This window comes from Diadema setosum, chromosome 9, assembly GCF_964275005.1.
Source record: "Diadema setosum chromosome 9, eeDiaSeto1, whole genome shotgun sequence".
Lineage (NCBI taxonomy): Eukaryota > Metazoa > Echinodermata > Echinoidea > Diadematoida > Diadematidae > Diadema > Diadema setosum.
In genome coordinates this window covers 34234806-34256899 of record NC_092693.1, presented here as the reverse complement: position 1 = coordinate 34256899, position 22094 = coordinate 34234806, and the positions used below count along the sequence as shown (strand labels likewise).

Below are 22094 nucleotides of genomic sequence, written 5' to 3'. Positions count from 1 at the left end.
ACCAGATTACACCCTGTTATTCACATCGCTCATTAACTTCTCTGGGTTCGGCATCATTTACATACCTGTTGAAATATTAGCAGTGCTTTGCTCCTGTCTTCAACTTATGTAGTTGAAGGGAAAACACTTTTCATCAATATTCTCCTTGTTCTTCTTTTCTTTCTCAGTGGACACCAGACCACCCCTCATCCAGTTCTGCCCGGATGACATCTCCGTGACGACGGACATCGTCAACACCGGCGCCACCGTCTCGTGGGACAATCCAATCGTCGCCGACGCATCTGGCGATCCCATCAGCATTGTGGTCTCCAAGGCGTCTGGCACCTCCTTCGACGTTGGAACCACGGAAGTCATGTACACATTCGTGGACTCGTCCGGAAACAGTGTGTCTTGCAGCTTCTTGGTCACAGTTGTGGCAGGTAAATAAAAAAAAATGAACTAGAGAGGAAACTCACTCTTCCCTTATGACTTTCTTTGATCTTATTGTTGAAAGCCATAGCAACCAATCTCATCTCCTTTGTGTTTTCTTTGCCCTTTATTTAAAATCCACCATGAATAACAGAAGAAAAAAAAAAACAGTAAATGGGAAGAGAGTGATCATCTTGCATCACAGAGGGTGTTTGAAACATTAGTTTAACATTTTCTCATCTTTCTCGATTTTTTGTTTTGTTAAGAAGATTGACGGTTCAAAATCTGACGAAGTGTAGTTGTCACTTTGAAGAACTTTGATAAAAGTCTCTGAATATGAAATCAGTTTGAGATTGTGATGATGTTCATGTGGCAATGGTGATGTCACAATAAGGAATCCTCTGCCATAAGTCTTGAAATCTATTATTTCTGACCAGTTTCTTTTAGTTGTAATGCAATACATGTACAAGGTGTACATTAATTTGCATAAAATAGCAGCTTTTGCAGTGATCAGCTCTTTAGACTAGAAGTGGTGTCTGACACAAGCATTAACCAAACTGCAGGCCTCCACAATTCCTGATAGTGGTAGTAGTACAAAATCCAAAGCACCATTTTGGAAACCTGAGAAATTATATGTATGTAGTTTATGGGGATTTTTGAGTCTCGTGGAAGTGGGCTAAAAAATTGTGACGATAGGCCTTTTGAAGGCATAATTTACCATTTGCAGATGAATTAAAAACCCAGCATTAGTGTTTTAAAATAGTTCTAAAATGTGAGTTAGGGATAGAAACAACCACTGTAAAAATTTGAATCCGTATAATCGATGTTATGTATTGTTAAATGCACAAAATGTGAACAACAGTTATAATAAAAATGTTTCCAGACTAACTCCTTATATTTTAGGCTTTATTGTGACAATTTTATATGGTAGGATGTTTTGTGATACAACAGACCTACACATATGCATCAAATGTGATGTCGTGAAAATTTTTTAAATCACTGCTCCCAAAGGTAAACAGTACCATTAAAATTGAGTCTTGTGTTTGCCTTTCTGCCTACCAGTGGACGATGCCGCCCCAGTCATCAGCGGTTGCCCCAACGACATCACCCGCACGGTGCTGACGGATACCACCGGTGGCATCATCACCTGGACCCCGCCCGTTGCCACGGACAACTCTGGGGAGCCAGTGGATCTCCAGAACGTTCCCAGTCTGCCGGGAACCTTCTTCCCCGTGGGCACCACGGTCGTCGTCTATTCCTTTGCAGACGCCGTGGGCAACACCGCCGAGTGTACCTTCACCATCACCATCGACCAGGGTGAGAGGATACATCCTCCTTTTCAGCAGGCTTGATCTTGACCTTTAACCTTTGAACAAAACATCTGTGCTGTAGGGTGTCAATGGTAACAAGCCTTAGATGTGCAACGTGAATACTAACATGCCGCTGTCATACAAAAAATAGCGTTGTGCGCATGCCTGAGACGGCTGTTTCCATTGTCCAACCTGGGAGGAGGTGCATCATCGTGAACATTAGCGTCGCAGATCTAGGGCTTCCTATGGATAAGCTCTTACAGCTCAATATTTCAATCAAATGCTTGACAAAGTGTAAAAAAAAAAGAAGTACATGCATAAGGTTTTGTTTTATATTAAGTTTCCTATTCATATATTTGTGATTATCTTTAGATTAGCAGAATTAAAGTCAAGATTATTCAAGTTAATTCTAGTGTATTGTTTTTTATTTGTCAACTGTGCCTTAACAACAACTTGCTTTTATGTTCATACAGACTCGCCATGCAACCTCAGCCCGTGTGAGAACGGTGGAGTGTGCCTCGCCCAGAGCTTGACTAACTATGTCTGTGTGTGCCCTGGCTGCTTCACTGGCGTCAACTGCCAGATTGGTGAGTTACATGTATATCACTCTCCCTTCTCCCCTTGCTGTGGGAGGGACTCAATTCTACAGCATGACTAGTGTAAGACCTGTTCGACAATGTTACATGTATGTCATTAAATCATTTGAGACTGTGATATTCAGTGCTCGTGCAATGTTGCTGTGCTTGAACAGGCTGCATTTAAACAAGAAGTTATGAATATGTGTTCATGATAGAGTAAAATACCGGTAAGATGTGATGTATGCATTGAGCATATGAAAATTCAATATCAAAACATGTTTTATTTCTGTTTTTCTGTTTTGCAGATGAACGAACAATCCAAAAGCTAGATAATGCACCCAAACAGTTATCTGTGAGTTTACATTAACATATGCAATTCCAATGAGAAAGAAGAAATGATTACATTGGGGAGAAAGGGAGTCATTTCATAGTTTTTTTTTAGAAAAACTAGTGGATATTTTGCTGTACAACTTGTAATAGGGAAGGTATGAGGAAAATGAAGTATGTGTATTTTCAACGAGTTGTTTGAATCTGTCTCATTTCTCTTTATATTTTTTTTTTTACCTCAAGAACTCGACCCATGTGATGGCAACACCTGTATCAACGGTGGAGAATGTTTCCCTCAACCAAACTCCTGCACACAGTACTACTGCGAATGCCCCGAGTGCTACTACGGAGAATTCTGCGAAAACCGTGAGTGTATTGAATTGTACAGGTATCTGCTTTTTGCTGCCCTTGATGTTAAACTTCAATCTTGTCTTCAAGATGAATGTTGTCATTATAGTATCATGATCATGTGTTTGCTATTTCATGTGTGGCTGTGAAAACACAAAAAATGCCAAAAATTAATTCATTCAAGAATCTTTGGCCCAAAATATGAGACCAGAATGTCTCTTACATCAGTGAAATGAGATTCACTAACAGATGATCAATGCCAAGTAGTTTGTTTATTGGGTATGCACTTGCAGGTTGGAGTAGATTCTTTCAAGAAAAGTAGTAGGCTCAAGAGTGCATCTAACTGCAGTATGTACTCTTCTGATGGAATTGCCCCACTTTCAACCGGTTAAATTCTCGGCTGTGATGAAAGTTCCTCGGCAAGATAAAGACATTTTCTCTCTAAGAGCATGTCATCTTCTTCACCAACACTTCAGTAAATATGATCAGTTAGTAGTCATTCCTACTCATTTCACCTTTATCTACATTTTAACACATTTTGTGCCAAATATTGTTCACCCCTTGAAGGACATTTGCATTATCTTTCTGCCAAGGCTCAGTTGTTCAAAGTCTTGGCTCCTAGAAACTGAGCTAAAGTGTTTTAGCACAGCACATACAAATACAATTTCCAAGGCAACATATTTTATATTGACTGGATTGTTCTGCCCCCTGCCATTTTTCCCCACCAGGTGTGGATGCCTGCGCCTGCAACAAGTGCGAGAACGGAGGTGTCTGCATGCCCTCCAGTGGTACCTCCTGCACTGACTACAGCTGCCTCTGCACTGGATGCTTCGTCGGACAGTTCTGCGAGAATGGTGGGTAAAAAGACAGTGTGATGAAAGGGCATATTATAATTCATGGGTAAAAATAAATAATTCTTCTACCTTAGAGGAAAATAAAACTTTATATATCGATATAAAATGAAGGTGTAATTTCCTAGTTACTTTTTTAGGGGAATCCAAGGTTTGAAATGTCATTCATGTGTTTTATTTACATGTATCAGAAAATAAAAATGTATATGTATTTTTTTTTCCCCAAGAGGACAGCTGCAAGATATTCAGGGCTTTCTGATATTGAGGAAACCACACAGTACCAGAGTCTTTTGTTTTTTGTTTTGCCATTATCAATGCATTGGGTGTTCCTTTGTAAAGTATGAATATTCTAAAGAGTATGGACCGCAGTGTGTGATGAACCCTGCCTGTGTGCTGTTTGAAATCTCAGAGTACAACCCCTGCGATTTTGGACCCTGTCAGAACGGAGGAATCTGCAGTAACATTGCCGACTCTTGCTCCGCCTACAGCTGCGAGTGCCAGGGCTGCTTCACTGGCTACAGCTGTGACATTGGTGAGTACTTTGCTGCCAAACGCTGGGCCGCTAGCGGTTTGAAGAGAGCCAGATAGACCGCCGATGGAACAGTGATCAAAATTTTGGAGTGACCACGTTCTCATGAGAAGTGCTTCCATGAACATTAAGTTCTTGAAACTCTCATATACAGATGTGTGTAGAGTATGGAGCCTTGCTTATACAAATGTAGTATGCCGTAGGAAGAGAAATCCGTTTTCCTAATTTACAATGATGCACCTTAAGAGCTAGATTCTTTGAGATGGTTCATTTGAATATATTGTTGTTGTGAAGGCCGATTGACCCTTCAACATAATTTCTGACTACGGTAGCTAAATGTTCCAAAGTGATAGGTGACTTTGTGTGTGTGTGTGTGTGTGTGTGTGTGTGTGTGTGTGTGTGTGTGTGGGGATGGGGGGGTCAAGTTTGATATCTCGTTATAATGTTGTGCGGTGGACCCTCAAACCATTGGAGCTGGTTGCATTCATTTTTTTTTTTGAAGGAAAGACCATGGCATTTTCGTCTTTGTTTTATAGAGCAGTGGGGATCCTCATATAAGCAAAGAAATTGACAAAATGACATATATCAGTGTGCGTGTCGTAACTCCCATGCACACCTTTGGTTTACCTTTATCCTTCTTAGCCATCCCCAACCCATGCGACGAAGATCCATGCGCCAATGGAGGGGTGTGCTCACGGGTGTCCGGAAGTTGCTACGCCTACCAGTGTGCTTGCCAGCCGGGATTTGCCGGGCCACGATGTGAAGATGGTAAGATGATGATTTTGCATGACAGTGGGGGAATATTTTTTAACAACACATTTTACAACAAATCTCTCCAATGATAGAGGCTTTCTGTACAAGGCTTGATTGTGAAAAGTAGCCGTATGTTCTCTGGGAGGAGAGCAGTTTGTATTGTGTCTTTTTTTCAATTCATCAGTGACATCAGATGAAAAGTTTTGTGCTGCGCTCTCATGTCCTTCAGTCACAATTATTGTCCCTTCTATTGGACTGGTATGTGAGCTTCACCATCATCTTCATCACCAACAAGGACTCCTTAGACATCCCCTCAATAATAACTACTCTTAGGGTGCGTTCGAGCGCTCTAAAGCGAACCAAAGCGAACTGAACTAAAGCGTACCGTACCGTACCATGCCAATTTTGGAGCGTTCGAGCGCTCTGTGGAGAAAGCGTACTCATTTATTTTTAGAAAGGTCACGCTTGTTTGTAGCAAGAATGTCATTCACCCCTGGCGCTTGAACTACTTACAGCTGTCCAGAACAAAGAGAATGATGTTTTTGCATTGTGACGTATACGCATGATACGCGCATGCTTTACAACGAACTTTTGGTACGCTTTGGTACGCTTTTGGAGCACATCGGGAAGTGGTCCACTTTTGGCTCGGTACAGTACGGTACGGTACACTTTAGGAGCGTTCGAATGCTCCTCTGGCGCGGGTACGGTACGGTACAGTTCGCTTTAGGAGAGCGCTCGAACGCACCCTTACTCTCAAGAATTTCATGGAGTTTCTTGTACAAATGTTGGCAGTTACAATCATGAATACACTCTTCAGTATTCAGTAAAATACGGGGAAAAAAAAATCTTTAAAGTCTCACTGAATTGATTACCAAGAGAGAACTTTGTATTCAAAGACATGCTAGTCTTGATTCTGATATTCTGTGTTTTTGTGCTCAATGCAGCTGTCGTTGTCCTCATCAATCCGTGCAACAACTTCCCCTGTGACAATGGCGGATCCTGTGTGTGCGACAGCGAGGGTGACTACGTCTGCTTGTGTCCCCCAGGATACAATGGAATAAACTGCCAGTCTGGACTCAGTAAGTAGCCTGACAAAAGGACAACGTCTATCAGATATGGGGGGGGGGGGGGGGGGATGGGGCAGATGCAATGTGACTTTAAAGGGATTGTATATACTTTTGGTCAAGACGTAACGTCAGGTTTCAAACATTTTTTGGTGAGATAATTAGAAACCTTTTATGAAATATGAAAGAGCATGTACATATCGTATGTAATTCCGAGAAGGATTCAACATTTTTTTGATGAAATTGGTCTCGAAATGACCAAGATATCGAAAAAGCGATCCTAATAAAATTGACAGGCCACAACTTTAATTAGTATCTCTTTGTTTTACCTTGTATTTGGATATATCAGTCATTTAAAAACCGATTTTCATCAATTAAACATTTGATTCCCCTTAGAATTGTATGCTCTTTAACATTTCAGAGAGTGGCTTCTAAATATCTCACAAAACTTTACAAGCTGAATCCGCACATCAACCAGTACTGTACAGTCCCTTTAAATACCATGAAACGACCCTTATAAAGGTATAAATAAATTCATCTTGGCTATTGCATAAAAAAATACAACTTATTTTGTTGTCTGGGAGCTTTGCAATTTGATCTTTCCAATGGTTTTTTGCTCAAAGGGTAAAAAGGACCAGTTGGAGTCACTTAAAAAAATTATGATATACATGTATTACAATTCATTAGCTACTGGAATGTGATGGACCCTGTGCCAAAGTCTATAGGGCTTACAGAATCTTGTAGGGAATGAGTTAAAGGTGATCAAATTATGCAGATGCTCATGAAATTCTGCCTTTAAATTGTTGCTATTATATTTGCTTTTGTGGGTGTTTCTGCTACAAAAATGATAACAAAGGAAGGCACTCCATCCACACTTCACACGGCAACAGTATCTGAAAAGCGAATGATGTTGAATATGATATGTACTGTGGTGTGCAGTGTCGGGGTGCATAGGCTGTGTAACTGTACTGTTGAGGGATGAAAGCGACAATTAATTTTCCCTTCTGTCTGGTACCTCCCAGTCACCGTCCAGGATGCCTGCGCCTCCAACCCGTGCCTGAACGGAGGAAACTGCATCAACAGTTACCATAGCGACAGCAACGTCAACGGCAACTACGTCCCAGAATACACCTGCATCTGCGAAACAGGCTTTACTGGCATCAACTGTGCTTTCACCACAGGTACTGCAGTAGTCATTGTATCCTTTCCTGTGGAGGTGAAGAATGAGCTTTAATCCCTTCTCTATGGAAACCTTGTTGATTTTCATACAAGTGTAGGGGTCTCTCAGAGTTCCAAAGGTAAAGATTTAAGGACCATTGTAGAAGTTTAACACGGAAATCTGTTGGCAAGCTCTGTTGAGTTAAAGAGAAATTAACCTGGACTGTTTTAGCAGGAGAAATTTTATTCAAAGATATTAATGTTGCTGTTTTTTATTTTTTTTAATTTCTGCCCGTGTCGCTTTGTGCAAATGACCAAAGTTTGATCAAAGAAACGAGACGCTGGGTGCTGGATATCATTTTTTTTTTTTTTTTTTTTTGGGGGGGGGGGGAGGATTTCGAATACTACCTGTTGTATATGATGTCAAAATAAACGAATCATTGTAGGCGATCATTCATTTATGAGTGTTGGGCTTTATTCAATACAACGCACTGACGTTGCATCAATGTTGCGAGTCAATAATACACATAGGGGACAACGCCCTCATGGTTGACAGACAGTATAAACCGATACAACACTACTCCTAGTTTAATTGGAGGATACTTGCTCCAAGTCTTGAAACCACCATTGCCGAGTCACCCTGTGATTGCAATGCTGTTCCAAATTTGACAGTGACTGCTTGTGTTCGATCGGATGAGTAAAACTACAAATACATGTACCTTCCTGAATAGATGGCAGTCATGTCGGTTTGATAATTTCGTTTTGTTTATGGACAGGTTAAGAAGAATCAAATGTTATAAATCTAAGTAGTGACAAAAGCCAATAATATCAAAATGTGAGCATAGGAACCAACCAAGACCTATCAATCAAAATTAGATTAATTTAGTCATTGAAGAGCAGAGTGCCCTCCTATAAACTGTTGTGGATGGTAATGACATGAATGCTAAAACACAAACATGAATATGACTGAATGTAGCAATGTCAAGGTTGACAAAAAGAGTTTCATGATGTGATAAATGAGATATATTGTGTGTGAACTTTTGCCTGTCTTATACAGCCGACAACCCAAGCCTTGTTGTGTGTGACGATTCCAAGTGTCAGAATGGCGGAGCTTGCTTCAACAGCTACTACAGCTTCGACCAGAGTCTCTCCTACTACTGCAACTGTCCGCTCGGATTCTTCGGAGAGTGTTGCGAGCTTGTGCGTAAGTGCAACTCTGCCTCGTTCGAGCATGGATTCTTGATATATGATATGTCTACTTTGTCTAGCGTAATTATAAATTTATCACGCTGTAGATGTGGACATACAATATACTTGCATGTTCAATTCAGCCACTCGCAAATGCGTTTCATTGGTTGCAATGTTTGGAAAGTAGTCTTTACAAAGTGCAGCGGTGCCCTCAGAATTTAGTAGATTTTAATTGTATATTAATATGACTTTTTAGATGAAAAATATATGATGGTATTCAGGTGTAAGACATATTTTTGAATTTGGGGAATCTAGTTAATACTGTCAAAGCAAGGAGCATGGTAGTAACTCCACATGTGCATGTTGATGAACACTTGCATGTAAGAAGATTGCTCTCTGGTAGAAGATGGACATGTCGCATCAACAGTGGATTTCATCATTTTTCTCTCTGCTTTTGACGTGCTCTGAATCTGTATAGACCCCGATCCGTGTGCCAGCAACCCCTGCCAGAATGAAGGCAACTGTCTCGCATTCAACACCTACTTTGTCTGCTCCTGCGTTAACGGCTTTACTGGAATCACCTGTGAGATCGCACCAGGTAAGTCTCGTGCCATGTTTTACAACCCCCCCCCCTATTTTACAACCCCCCCCCCCTTTTGAATTAAGATGACATGTTTTGAAATCAGTGCTGAAATTCTATTTTTCATCTGCAATGGCAGGACAGGGAGTAACATTCACTACTTAAGAATGAAAAAATTGAAAGAATGATAAATGGTAGACTATGATAAGAACGACAATAGTGACGATTTTTTTAGTGTTACTGTAGGCAAAATATTTAATAGGTTTCAATAGATAAAATGAGAAGATGGCATAAATCTCTCTTATTCATTGAGGGAGATTACCTAGATCCATGCTTCTCAACTGATGGGCTGGAAAGTTCTTGCAGGTGAGCTGCGATGTCAGCCAGAATCGAAATAAAAAAAGATTAATGTTTGAACTAGCTGGGCCTCAACAAAATTTATAGGAGCCACAGTGGTCCTGGGGTTGAAAAGGTTGAGAAGTGCTGATCTAGATGAAGACACTGTATCAAAAGTTTGATATGATTGATGATATCATTATCAATTGATTGCATAATTGTCTTAATGCATGTGGTTCAAAGTCCTTGGTTCTAATTCCCAAGCAGTGATAAGGAAAAGAAACTGTAAAAATACAAGTAGATCACTTGTTACATTTTGTATTTCACATATTTAAAAATATGGCTCTATCACATAATTTGGACATGATTGAGTGTCTGTTGTGTGATTTAGAAATAGGCTGATGTGGCATATGCAGCTTTACACAGCAGAGTGGCATGTGAACATGTGATTTTTACATCTGGCTGTTACCCATTCATCCCCCAGACGACATCACAGCTCCGGTCCTCCTCTGCCCCAGCGACATCTCGGTGTCTGCCACCACCACCAGCGGTGGCACCGAGGTCAACTGGAACGTACCCACCGTCACCGACAACTCGGGTAGCTGGGGCTTCGTCAGTGTCAACAGCGAACCCGGCGTCTTCTACCCCATCGGCACTTCCCTCCCCGTCACCTACACGTACGCCGACGCGGACGGGAACGTCGCCACCTGTACATTCGTCGTCACTGTCACAGGTAAATGCTCAGGACTTTTGCAAAATTCGTCCACTTGACATTCTCACATATGTGACATTGAAGAAACAAATGCAAAGGTGCATTGATCGATGTGTCAATTGCTGCGATACCCTTGGGTTTTCCTCCCTAACGTGTGTAAGAAATATTTCATCCATTTCTTGTGCTTTTGCCCTGTTTGAAATACTTGGAAATAGAGTGCATTGACTTCAATATGTGATAAAAGCAGTCATTTGGGCTTAGGAATACATATGAATACTACAAAATCATCAATGCCTAGTGTATTGATTGAAGTAAGAATTATTAAGCTGCAGCCAGAAAAGATTCTACCGTCAGCAAAAATATCCTAATTTTTTTATAACCAAGTGAAAGAAGAGATTAAAACAGCTTAGCCTTGGAATGGTGATAGAAAGTCGAGATAGTTTTGTATAAAGGTTAGACAAAGGGGGAAACAAATCTAAAAGCTATCTACACCTTCTTGTCCCCTCTGTCCACTATCCAGAATCGGACAACGTCCTGCCAATCCTCCAAGACTGTCCAGAGGACATCGAGCTCACTCTGCCCCCCGGCGGCCTCAGCTCTGCCGTCTCCTGGCAGGTACCGTCGGCCACCGACAACTTCGGCAACGTCAACGTCCTCAGCAACTTCTCTCCCGGCGATACCTTTGATCTTGGTTCCACCCTGGTGTCCTATATCTTCAGTGACGACTCTGGCAACTCTGTCAGCTGTGACTTTACGGTCACCATTGCTGGTGAGAAATTGTCTTGACTGTATATCTGTTTTAGTGATTAGAAATATCAAGGTGATATATCAATATGTTACGTCACCTTTGTCACAATATGTCAGTGCCATTATACATAAGTTAAGTAATGTTAGTAAAGTTATATACACATATAATATTCCCAGATAGAAACTGTATATCTGTTTTAGTGATTAGAAATATTAAGGTGATATATCAATATGTTACGTCACTTTTGTCACAATATGTCAGTGCCATTATACATAAGTTAAGTAATGTTAGTAAAGTTATATACACATATAATATTCCCAGATAGAAACTGTATATCTGTTTTAGTGATTAGAAATATTAAGGTGATATATCAATATGTTACGTCACTTTTGTCACAATATGTCAGTGCCATTATACATAAGTTAAGTAATGTTAGTAAAGTTATATACGCATATCATATTCCCAGATAGAAACTCACAATGCACTTATTTGAGGAACAATTATGATTATTTTATTCATAGATTATTTGAACCTGTGATCGGTATATGTTGTTTCTTAATTGTCAATGCTCGTTTGGTGTTATTATTCCTATAGTGCTAAAAAACATTTTATGATAGGCATCATTAAAAAAGAATAAAATAAAATAATATCATTATTACCAGCAGCAAAGGGAAATTGGAGACGGTGATTCCTGGAGGGTTGAATTTTCGTTGTTTTGTCTTTTGTTTTATCCAGTTGAGCCGGATATTGACCCACCGGTCATCAACAACTGCCCTGGAGACCTGGACATTGTGGTTGCCCCGGGGGTCACCGAGTCTCTGGCCACTTGGATCGAGCCCACGGCCATCGACAACGTCGCCGTGGCCAGCGTGTCCAACAACTTCAACCCCGGTACCTCGTTCCCTCTGGGCACCACGGTGGTCACTTACAGCTTCTCCGATGCCGCCGGCAACCCGGCTTCCTGCAGCTTTGATATCACTGTGTCTGGTAAGATTTCCTAGCACAGAAATACGTACCTTGAATCCATGTGTGTGTGTCTGTGTGTCCAAAGACACCTGTTAAAAGCAAAATAAGAAGGGGAAGAGGGACATTGTAAGCAGAAAACTTCTGTAGCTGGGACTAATTCGACTTGTCATATACCATGGTCTCACTCTTGACCAGTTAGATGACCCAACTGCATGGATGTTCAGAAACAATCCAGATAAAGTTCCAGGTGTGAAATGACTGACTTCATGCTTGGGGACTATGCTAGGATGTGTTTGGTGCTACCATGCATGTGGTATCATTCCTGGAGGAAAGTGTTCAGTTTTCATGCATTCTTGGGAGCCAGGGAATTTTGATTTAAGTGTAAAAGAAGGCATGGTATCTTGTAGTAGCAAGAAAAAAAAAAATAGAATTATTGTAGTATCCTGTAGCTGCACTATCATTCTCTGCAGTAGTGTTAACAAATGTAAATCATTTGAGGTACAGTTTGTAGAGCATATATTGCAGTGTCGGCCTCCATGATTGACAAGACATACATGTTTATACTCTTGTAGCAAAGAGAGCCATATGAACTTTATTAAAGCTAGCTTTCAATAATATCTCCATGATTTGAAAAGCATGCAATTTTGGCGATTAGAAATCACCAACTTTACTTGGGTTGATACCTTATTCATCCGTCAAATATAATGCTGTAGACCTTCAGAAATCAACTTTATTCAAGTCATACCCCATTCATCAATCAAATATAACGCAAGTACCGAACATACAATTTTATCTGTTTGCCATCTCTCTCTCTTTCTCTCTGCGTTTCTGCTACCAAAGTTGGTGAAGACTTGCTGGCACCCGTTGTTCAGAACTGTCCCGGAAACATCGCCATCTTTGTCAGCGTCGGCATCTCCGAGACTGCCGTCACCTGGATCGAGCCCTCTGCCGTGGACAACTCGGCCGGTGCCATCACGGTCACCCAGAACTACGCTCCCGGGGATATCTTCCCCATCGGAGCCACCCAGGTCACCTACACCTTTGCCGATCAGGCCGGGAACACCGCCACCTGCGAATTCTTTGTTGGCCTTTCGGGTATGTTTACTTCCTATACCTCGAGATTCAGCTGTGACATTGCCTTTTTTTCCTCCATACCATTCATATTTTAGGGATACCATACCCACTTGCATGTCTGTTGAATAAGATACTTTCAAACATCTTTAATAAAAATAATAATGATAATAATTGCATTTATATGGCACTTTATACTTCTTAACTATGTCTCAAGGGAATTGGTCAATTTGATAAGTAACCTTTGGAAAGTGCATACAGTACACTCCCATTATAACGAACACGGTTTTAACAAAATTCTGGTCAGAACAAATAAAAATCCAGGTCGCAAATTTATCGGCGCTATGTTTTTTGTGAATTGTTTATTATTTCAGTTATAACGAAATTTCAATATAACGAATGAAATCTGCTCGTCCCGAGAACTTCGTCACAATGGGAGTCCACTGTAATTCTGTCTGATTTGTCCACTTTTTATAGTTGCCGTCGACAACGAGGCACCAGTCATCTCTAACTGCCCCGGCGACATCACTCTGAACGTCGACGCCGAAGTGACCCAGGTCACCGCCTCTTGGAGTCCCCCAACGGCCGTGGACAACTCTGGCAGCTTCAACACTGTCAGTAACTTCGTTCCCGGTGACGTCTTCAGCCTCGGCACCACTGGCGTCGTCTACACTTTCACTGACCTCTCTGGCAACGATGCTGTCTGTGCATTCAACATCATTGTCACAGGTGTGTGTCTTGAGATCTCTTTGTAAAAGAAAGCTGTAAATCTTGGAAGTAGCACATGGTGCTATTACAATGGATTGAACTGAATGAAAATTGGTGTCCGTGGAGGAGGCGGTTAAAGATTTGTTGGCCGTTTGCTCGTACATGTAGCATTGATGTGTTGATTTCTCCATTTAGAAATTGAGGCTAGAAATTTGTTTCAGTCAATAACGTGTCTTGCAGGAGAATGGGCAATAGTATGTGTACAAATGATATCTTAGCCCTTCAACATTATCATGCAATATAAATTGTGTGATGCCTAATTACAGCTTTAAAAGACCTCTTCAAATCACTCCTCTCAAAAGTTTTTAACTGTAACTTCTTTATTCGTGAATTATCAGTGTCTCTTTCAACATGAAATGTTTAGATATATAATATTTTGTGAACTATGCTTGGAACAGTGCAGCACAATAGCCGCCCAAAGGATATGTGTTTGATAGTGGTCACACAGGTGACACACTTTAACATTTTGCTGCTGTGACAATTGCTCCAGTCTCATTTTCTCCTTCCATGGACTTATTAGGGTTAGGGTTAGGGTTGCAATAGGGTTTTAGGTTTAGTTTGATGTGAGTATTAGAATTAGGGTTAGGGTCATGTTTGGTAAAATTTATGTTTGGCTACGGGAGCAATTGTTGCAGGAGCAAATATCATGGAACCAATCACACAAGACTGTCATCAGTGGTGTTGAATTTAAGATTTGAGGAAGAAGGACAGCTTGAGATCCAGGCAGTCATACAATGTATGTCTGTATCAGAAATAAATCTATAGATTAGACATGGAATACCAGTGAGGTAGCGGTTCCTGTTGCATATCTGTAATTTGATGCTGGCATCTCTTACCATTCTTGAATAGTTGCTGCCGATGTCGTTCCGCCCGAAATCTCGAATTGCGCCGGCGATATCAGTGTGGAGGTCAGCGCCAGTGTGGCCAGCGCCACGGTGTCCTGGCTGGAACCCACGGCCGCCGACAACTCCGGTGTGGTCTTCACCAGCCAGACCGCCGCCCCAGGCCAGGTCTTCCCCATCGGAACGTCCACGGTCACCTACACCTTCACTGACCAGGCTGGCAACATGGCCATCTGCTCCTTCGTTGTCACGGTTACCGGTGAGGAATCTCTCTGCAATTATATGATTGCAAAAATTACATTTAAATATCGCATTGTTCACTTCCTTTGTTCCATGGGAGAGAGGACATTTTAAGCAGGGTTTAATGGTTATGAAACATTTAGAAACCTTATTCTGACAATCATATATACGTAAGTTCAGCAATGGAATTTACGGAAAGTCGTATGAGAATGTGACTTGCACGATTTGAATTGTACGATTATCTCTGGGGCATATCGGGCATTCAAATGTTTACACCAAATGGCTATACATGTTCTTGATGTAAAATACTTGTCAAAGTATCGATACTCTGTACAAATATCAAATATTTGCCAGGCATGCTGATGTGAACAAAGTCATTTGAGAGTATACATACGTATATGATGGAATTCCACCAGCCGTTATAATCTAGTCAGGTATGAAAAGTAAACACACAAAAAGGCATCCATCCATGAAGCTACAGTGTACAAGTGTATTGTCAGTGCCACACGATTCAAGTACGATTGTTACATGTACATGTAAAAATCCTGTAGTAGCCAGCTGAAATTACCCTTCCCCTCGTCTTCTTTCTACCCAGCCGTTGACGACATCGCACCTGTCATCGTCGGCTGCCCCAACATGATCACTTACGAGGCACCACTCGGCTTCACCAGTGCCCCCGTGGTCTGGAACGAGCCCACGGCGCTGGAGGGTAACGTTGTAGTCACCCAGACCAACTCGCCAGGCTCCCAGTTCCCGATGGGAACCACCCAGGTCACCTACACCTTCACCGACGCCGCGGGCAACTCCGCCTCCTGTACATTCACTGTGATTGTCACCAGTGAGTGCATCAACAAAACACCAGTCAATACCATTAGTTGCAGTAGTAGTAGCAGCAGGAATAGGAAATACAGTAGTAGATGTAGAAGTAGCAGTAGCAGTGGCAGCAGCAGCAGCAGTAGTAGTAGTAGTAGTAGTAGTAGTAGTGGTGGTAGTATTTAGTGGTAGTGGTGGTAGTAGCAGTAGTAGTAGTAGTAGTAGGAGCAGTAGTAGATGTAGAAATAGCAGTAGCGGTAGTAATGGAAGGAGTAGACACAGCTCTTGTCTTCGCAGTCACTGCCGTTGCCATAGTCGCCGTTGCCATGGCAGCAGCTGCAATAGTTGAAGTGGTAGTAGCTACAAAAGTAGTACCACAGTAGTGGTAGTAGTTCAGGGTATTAGTAGTAGCAGTAGTAGATGTAGAAGTAGCAGAAACAGCAGTAGTAGTGATGATAATAGTAGTGCTGACAATGATGACAATGATAATGATGATAGTAAGGATAATGTGGTAACAATAATTCTATCAATCCCATCTCCTTTGATGAAACTGAAACTTCATCTTGACCCTTTGAGGACAAGTCTTGAGTACAATCGGGCAAGTGTCTATGGAGTCAGCCCATCCTGAACGGGCTAAGTAGTGGTATTCAACAGTAAAATGAAGTATTTGGGCTACATCTTCCAACTAGTGCTTTCACAATTACTTTTGCAGGTAACTGTGTAGGTGGCGTGCAACGATTAAGGTCAGATGTTCTCTCCAGTATGTACACATTAAGTTGCTCTGAAAATTTCTGCATTTGTGCCTTGATCCACATTAATTCCTCTAACCATGCAAGTTATTCATTTCTTTGCTTTTTCAAATTCATAGTTGCTGTTGATGTTACCCGCCCTGTGATCTCCGGCTGCCCTGATGACGTCGACGTCCGTGTCGATGTTGGAGTGACTGCCGGTGCGGCCAGTTGGGTTGCCCCAACGGCCGTCGATGACTCTGGTGTGGTTAATGTTGCCAACAACTTCAACTCCGGGGACCTGTTCTCAGTGGGAACCACCATTGTGACATACACCTTCAGCGACGCCGAAGGCAACTCGGCTACCTGTAGCTTCCTCGTCACCGTCGTTGGTGAGAAATCAAATACAGTGAAAATCTGCCTTATTGGTTGCCTGTCTAGAGTGGCCACCTGCTGTATACCGCCACTAATCCCCCCCCCCCCCCCCCCTGGAAGAAATACATGTAGCCACTATTTTTGTCTCCCTTGAGTGGCTGCAATGGACGGGTTTGACCGTATGTATCATTTTTTGTACAGTATGATATGATAAGCTGAGAGCCAATGTCGCAGCTATCAACAGCCAACTGCAAAGATTTAGTACCTCAGACTTGTGTCTAGTAATGTGTGCATCTTAGCAATGTGTGCAATGAGATATGATTTATTGTATAATTGCTACAAGAAAAGAGAGAAATTTGTGGAATTCACATGACTTTTTGTGGAACATTATCTTGAATGGATGATATAAGTTTATACCATCCTCAAAAGAACAAAATATGCACACACATGGTGCACCGAATTTAATTACAGTTTCATAAAAGATCACCATCTTCTTTGAATATCTGAAAATAATGAATGAGCAAACGTGATACAAAACAAAGAAAACACCCCCCCCCCAAAGAATATAAGACTATAAATCACCAAATTAAGGTTATCACAAGGTTCCACAGATATTCACTGATAAAGTGCTATGAACGTATGATGGACACTATCTTCTTCACATTTAATATTTCTGAACATGCATCACAAAACAAACAAAAAGTCGCACACACTGATTTTGCGTCAGGACTGAAAATAGGTGAAATAGGTCAACCTAGCCGATCTTGACTTCTTCATATTTTCTGAAAGAGCAAGTCTTCTTCTACTTTATGCTAAATTTGGGATCATAAAACGGGCAGGAAAGTGTGGTTTTTAGCAGTTTATCTCGAACATTTTTGGTAGAATAGTGTGATTAGGTGTGTCTTTATAGTCCCCTTTTCATTTCTGAAAAACCTTGTACACACTCTTCACTTTCAACTCTATTAACTTTTGGAAGGATAATGCTACTGCTTTGAAAGTTGGCATTGATTATGGACAGAATGTGTTGATAAGGCATGCTCAATTTCAGTTTAATCTGATAATCCCTACATTGTTGTTGCTCCGGTGGTTTACTTCCTGTTTTTTGTCCCATTCATCGCACAGCCAGCACAGCTTGGTAAAGATTAAGCGCTTGAATATACACTGTACTTCAGAGCCTCTTTTCTCAGTTCACACTTTTCCTGAATGTGTGCTTTCTTTCCAATATTTAAATAGGTTAGGAGAGTCCATTTGATTTGAGTTATACATCATTTTAAAGCTTAAAGTCTGCTCTTTCAGAATATTATGCTCTTACCTAAAATTTTATGTCTTGCGACTTTGTTTGTTTTGTGATGCAGGGTCACATTTGTGCTTTACCTTCTACAATGTTCTTATCAAGATGTTGTATTGGTTGGTAACACAGAGTTACCTGAATGAAACAAGTCACTCTGTAGATGGATTGCTTGATATTATAAATGAATAGAAAGTAAGTAGAGGAGTTTTTAGATACTTTGATTGGCGGCTTTGTAACCACATACCCTCTCCATCTCCCTTCCCCCGATCCAGCTGAGGCTGACAACATCGCTCCCGTGATCACGGGCTGCCCCGACGATGTCTTCTTGTTCGTCCCACTGGGCACCACCCGGGCCAACGTTTTCTGGACGGAGCCCACGGCCACCGATAACTTCGGCGACGTCAGCGTGAGCCAGTCGTCCACGCCGGGCAGCCTGTTTGCGCTCGGCCAGAGTTCGGTCACGTACACTTTTGTTGACGAGGCAAATAATGTCGCTTTCTGCAGCTTTGACGTCTTTGTCCTCGGTGAGTGTTTCTTTTCCCTTGCAATGAAAATGTACAAATGGGTGCCACTCTCTTCATACCACTTGAAGAGAAATCTTACTCAGTGTTCAAATTGGTTCATCAAATGCAGTAAAATCAAACAAACAGACCATTTAGGAGCTTGAGTAAACTTGATCAGGACAAGAACTTCATTGTTTTTATTACTTTTTACCAGCTGGCTGATGTGCCAACAGAGTTCTGGCCTAAATGAAATATATTTTTTTCTCGCCTCTATCCCATACTTCAGTTACAGCCACAGTTTTGAAGGCTCTTGTTTGGATATGACAGTACTCCATTCTTGGGTCAGTATTGACAAGGTTATATTTTTTGGATGACCTTGACGTTGTTTGATGTGAATGTGCATTTATGGGAGAAGAAATACAAAGGTTATTCAAAGCATACGCAAGAGTTTGATGAATGGGATATGAGCTTGACTTGGCGTGGCGGGCACTGCATTGTGCACCTGTTTATGACTGTCTCTCTCTCGTTCCTCTAGTCCGCGATGCTGATGACGTAGCCCCGGTCGTGACCGCCTGCCCAGGGGATATCACGGTGAACACGCCTGACTCCAACACCGCCGTCGTGGCCTCCTGGCCCGTTCCGCGGGCCATCGACAACTCGGGCGTCGTGAACGTTGTCTCGACCAACGTTCCCGGAGACTCATTCCCGCTGGGCATCACCACAGTCACCTACACATTCTCCGATGATTCTGGAAACAGCGCCACCTGTGTATTCAATGTCAACGTTGTCAGTAAGTGTCTGAGGAATCTTATGCGCAATCATGTGGATGTATATACCTGGGGAAGCAGAAAGAGAGCATTGTTGCTAAAAACTGTAAAAGCATGAGTAACAGACATGAGCTGTGTAGCACTTTTTTGTAGTTTATGTGTTAAAATCAAATTCTCGTTCATAGTGGTTTGAACTATTTGAGTAAGACCCCTACTGAAATTTTATGAGAAGAAAAGCCAATTGGCACCGATCTAGAGTATTATTCAGCGTAGATGAAAGTATTACAAATATGAATCCATTTCTCAAATGACATCATCTCCAACTAGCCTCTTATATTGTTGTTGCTAACAATGATTCCGCCACTTAATATACTATTCATATGACTGTTCTTTTTGCAAATTTGTGGTATTCTTTGAGGTATACTAGAAATGGGAAATGAAATTTCACTTCTTCATACAGTCAACCCTGTCTTAGCAACCACCCGTCTATAGCAGCCACCTGCCTTATACAACCGCTTAAAAAAAAATTCCCTCCGAGAGAAAAAGCATGTTAAAGGACCTGCGTATGGTGGCCACCTGTCTATAATAGCCACTTTTTTCGTCTCCCTTGGGTGGCGGCCACAGACAGGTTTGACTGTTTAATTGAGAACAGACCCTCATGTCACACCTTCTCACCATCCTTCCCCATCTTTTTAAACAAACCTTCCGTCCACCCAGTCGGTGCCATTGACACCACGATCCCCGTCGTCAATGGTTGCCCCGCCGACTTTGAGGTGCTGACCCCAGAGGGTTCCACATCTGAGGTTGTCACGTGGACGGAGCCGCAGGCCTTTGACGACTCCGGAAGCGTCGCCGTCACCCAGAGCCATCAACCTGGCGACCTCTTCAACCTCGGCACCACTCAGGTGGTCTATCAGTTCAGCGACCCCAGCGGCAATGATGCCTTCTGCATCTTCATCGTCACAGTAACAGGTTAGTCTTGAGTCCAGACTTCTTGTCTTGACACCATAGGCAAAATGATATTCATACACTTTGTGTTTGCCATTGACTTTCGCCTGTTTTCTTTTTCCTGTTCATTTTTCTCCAATCCTATTAAATCAATTTATAAACTTGCACAAAATCCTCACGTTAAGGATACCTGACTAGCATTACAAAGAAGGACCGTTTGATGAATTTTAGATCATTGGAAGCTTGCAGCAATCTGAATGTTTTCTCAATACCTGTGTCCCAATGCAGAGCTCATCATTGTGGATAACACCCCACCGGTCATCTCCAACTGCCCCGAGGACATCCAGCTGACCGTCCCCGAGAACATTGCCACCATCACGGCCGTGTGGCAGGAGCCTACGGCCAACGATGAGTCCCTCCCGATCGCTTCCATCCAAAACTTCCTCTCGGGAGATGAATTCCCCGTCGGCGTCACGACTGTCGTCTACACCTTCACCGACGCTGCCGGCAACTCCGCCGTGTGCTCATTCGATGTCACTGTAGTCGGTGAGGCTCAAAATACCACCTTGTCTCTTGCCTTAGACTTTCTGTGTGGATAAACTAGGCCAGTCAGGGTGCAACTTTTAATTAGCTCATGTGATACCTATTTTGTTTTGAATGTTTTTACGTTATGGTAATAGTTGTGGACTATCAAAAACCTGGTCATCTATTCAATCAGCATATTTCCATTCCATTTATATCATATCTATGCATAAAAGACTGGGCTTCCAGTACCAACTATCTGAGAGGAAAGCTGTACAGTGGGTAGCCAGTGCTATATGTCAGTTTGCGTTTCTTTTATGGAATGAAGCATTGTATAAAACATGACACATGTTTGAACTGAAAGTAAACCTTTGTAAAGAGGTGAGGTCGAGATGCAAAATCTTTTAATTTGTGTCTATGGAATCAAATCTGTTTTGTTTTTTTTGTAGCCATTCCTGTCGACAATACACCACCAGTGATCTCCGACTGCCCCAGTGACATCAGCCTCTCCGTCCCGGCTGGCATTGACAATGTGGCAGTCACCTGGACCGAGCCCACGGCTACGGACGAGACCAGCGCTGTAACGGTCACCCAGACAGCCAGCCCCGCAGACGTCTTCCCCGTCGGTCAGACGTCCATTGTCACTTACACCTTCACTGATGCTGCAGGAAATATCGCTGTCTGCAGTTTCCAGGTGTCGGTCACTGGTGAGTTCCTGCTCAATGATCCATTTAATGTTGGAGTATCCAAAATAGGGCTGCCCAGCCTTGGTAACAGTGGCATGAATAATGCTTTATATCCAGTACCTTTTGTACTCTAAATGAGAGAGAAGGAATCCTGATAAATACTGATGGATATTTCAGCAAATTCAGTCGTGCAAAGATTTCATCTTCATTTTTGTCCTTCCATTTTTAGCCATTGTTGTGGACAACACCGCCCCTGTCATCAGCAACTGCCCCAGCGATATCTCCCTGACTGTCGGTGCTGGAGTCACCAGTGTCCCTGTATCTTGGACCGAGCCATCTGCTATTGATGAAACGAGCGCAGTGACCGTGACCCAAACCCACGCCCCAGGCAACAGCTTTGGCCTTGGCCAGACCACAGTGGTGTACACATTCTCTGATGCAGCAGGAAATGTGGCCGTTTGTGCCTTTGATATCTCAATTTCTGGTAAGTGTTCCTGATTTTTAACTATTTTGTATTTTCATTATTGTGTGAATTTGATGGCAAAACTCAAAAAAGAATTTTTATTCAGTGTGTGAATGAGATCGATGTCAAAATTGCTCTAGTCACTTTGAGGCAAACACAGATTCCATTGCTTGAAAACACAAAAAAATTCTCTGTTTTCATTTTTATCAATTCTGTGAATA

At 42.1% G+C, this 22094-nt stretch overlaps 1 protein-coding gene across 1 annotated transcript in view; it reads left to right on the top strand.

Moving 5' to 3' along the window:
* LOC140233334 (uncharacterized) overlaps positions 1-22094 on the top strand; it is a 123286-nt gene that overhangs the window by 79503 nt on the left and 21689 nt on the right. The window contains exons 45-68 of the mRNA XM_072313443.1: positions 168-419; positions 1471-1725; positions 2192-2305; positions 2867-2989; positions 3700-3825; positions 4232-4354; positions 4994-5119; positions 6049-6183; positions 7191-7349; positions 8384-8530; positions 8993-9112; positions 9915-10163; positions 10663-10911; positions 11626-11877; positions 12697-12951; positions 13405-13656; positions 14545-14796; positions 15373-15615; positions 16459-16710; positions 18257-18508; positions 19023-19277; positions 19972-20226; positions 20491-20748; positions 21174-21431. Of these exons, the coding sequence (XP_072169544.1) occupies positions 168-419; positions 1471-1725; positions 2192-2305; positions 2867-2989; positions 3700-3825; positions 4232-4354; positions 4994-5119; positions 6049-6183; positions 7191-7349; positions 8384-8530; positions 8993-9112; positions 9915-10163; positions 10663-10911; positions 11626-11877; positions 12697-12951; positions 13405-13656; positions 14545-14796; positions 15373-15615; positions 16459-16710; positions 18257-18508; positions 19023-19277; positions 19972-20226; positions 20491-20748; positions 21174-21431 (4962 nt within the window). The remainder of the gene's footprint in view (positions 1-167; positions 420-1470; positions 1726-2191; positions 2306-2866; positions 2990-3699; positions 3826-4231; positions 4355-4993; positions 5120-6048; positions 6184-7190; positions 7350-8383; positions 8531-8992; positions 9113-9914; positions 10164-10662; positions 10912-11625; positions 11878-12696; positions 12952-13404; positions 13657-14544; positions 14797-15372; positions 15616-16458; positions 16711-18256; positions 18509-19022; positions 19278-19971; positions 20227-20490; positions 20749-21173; positions 21432-22094) is intronic.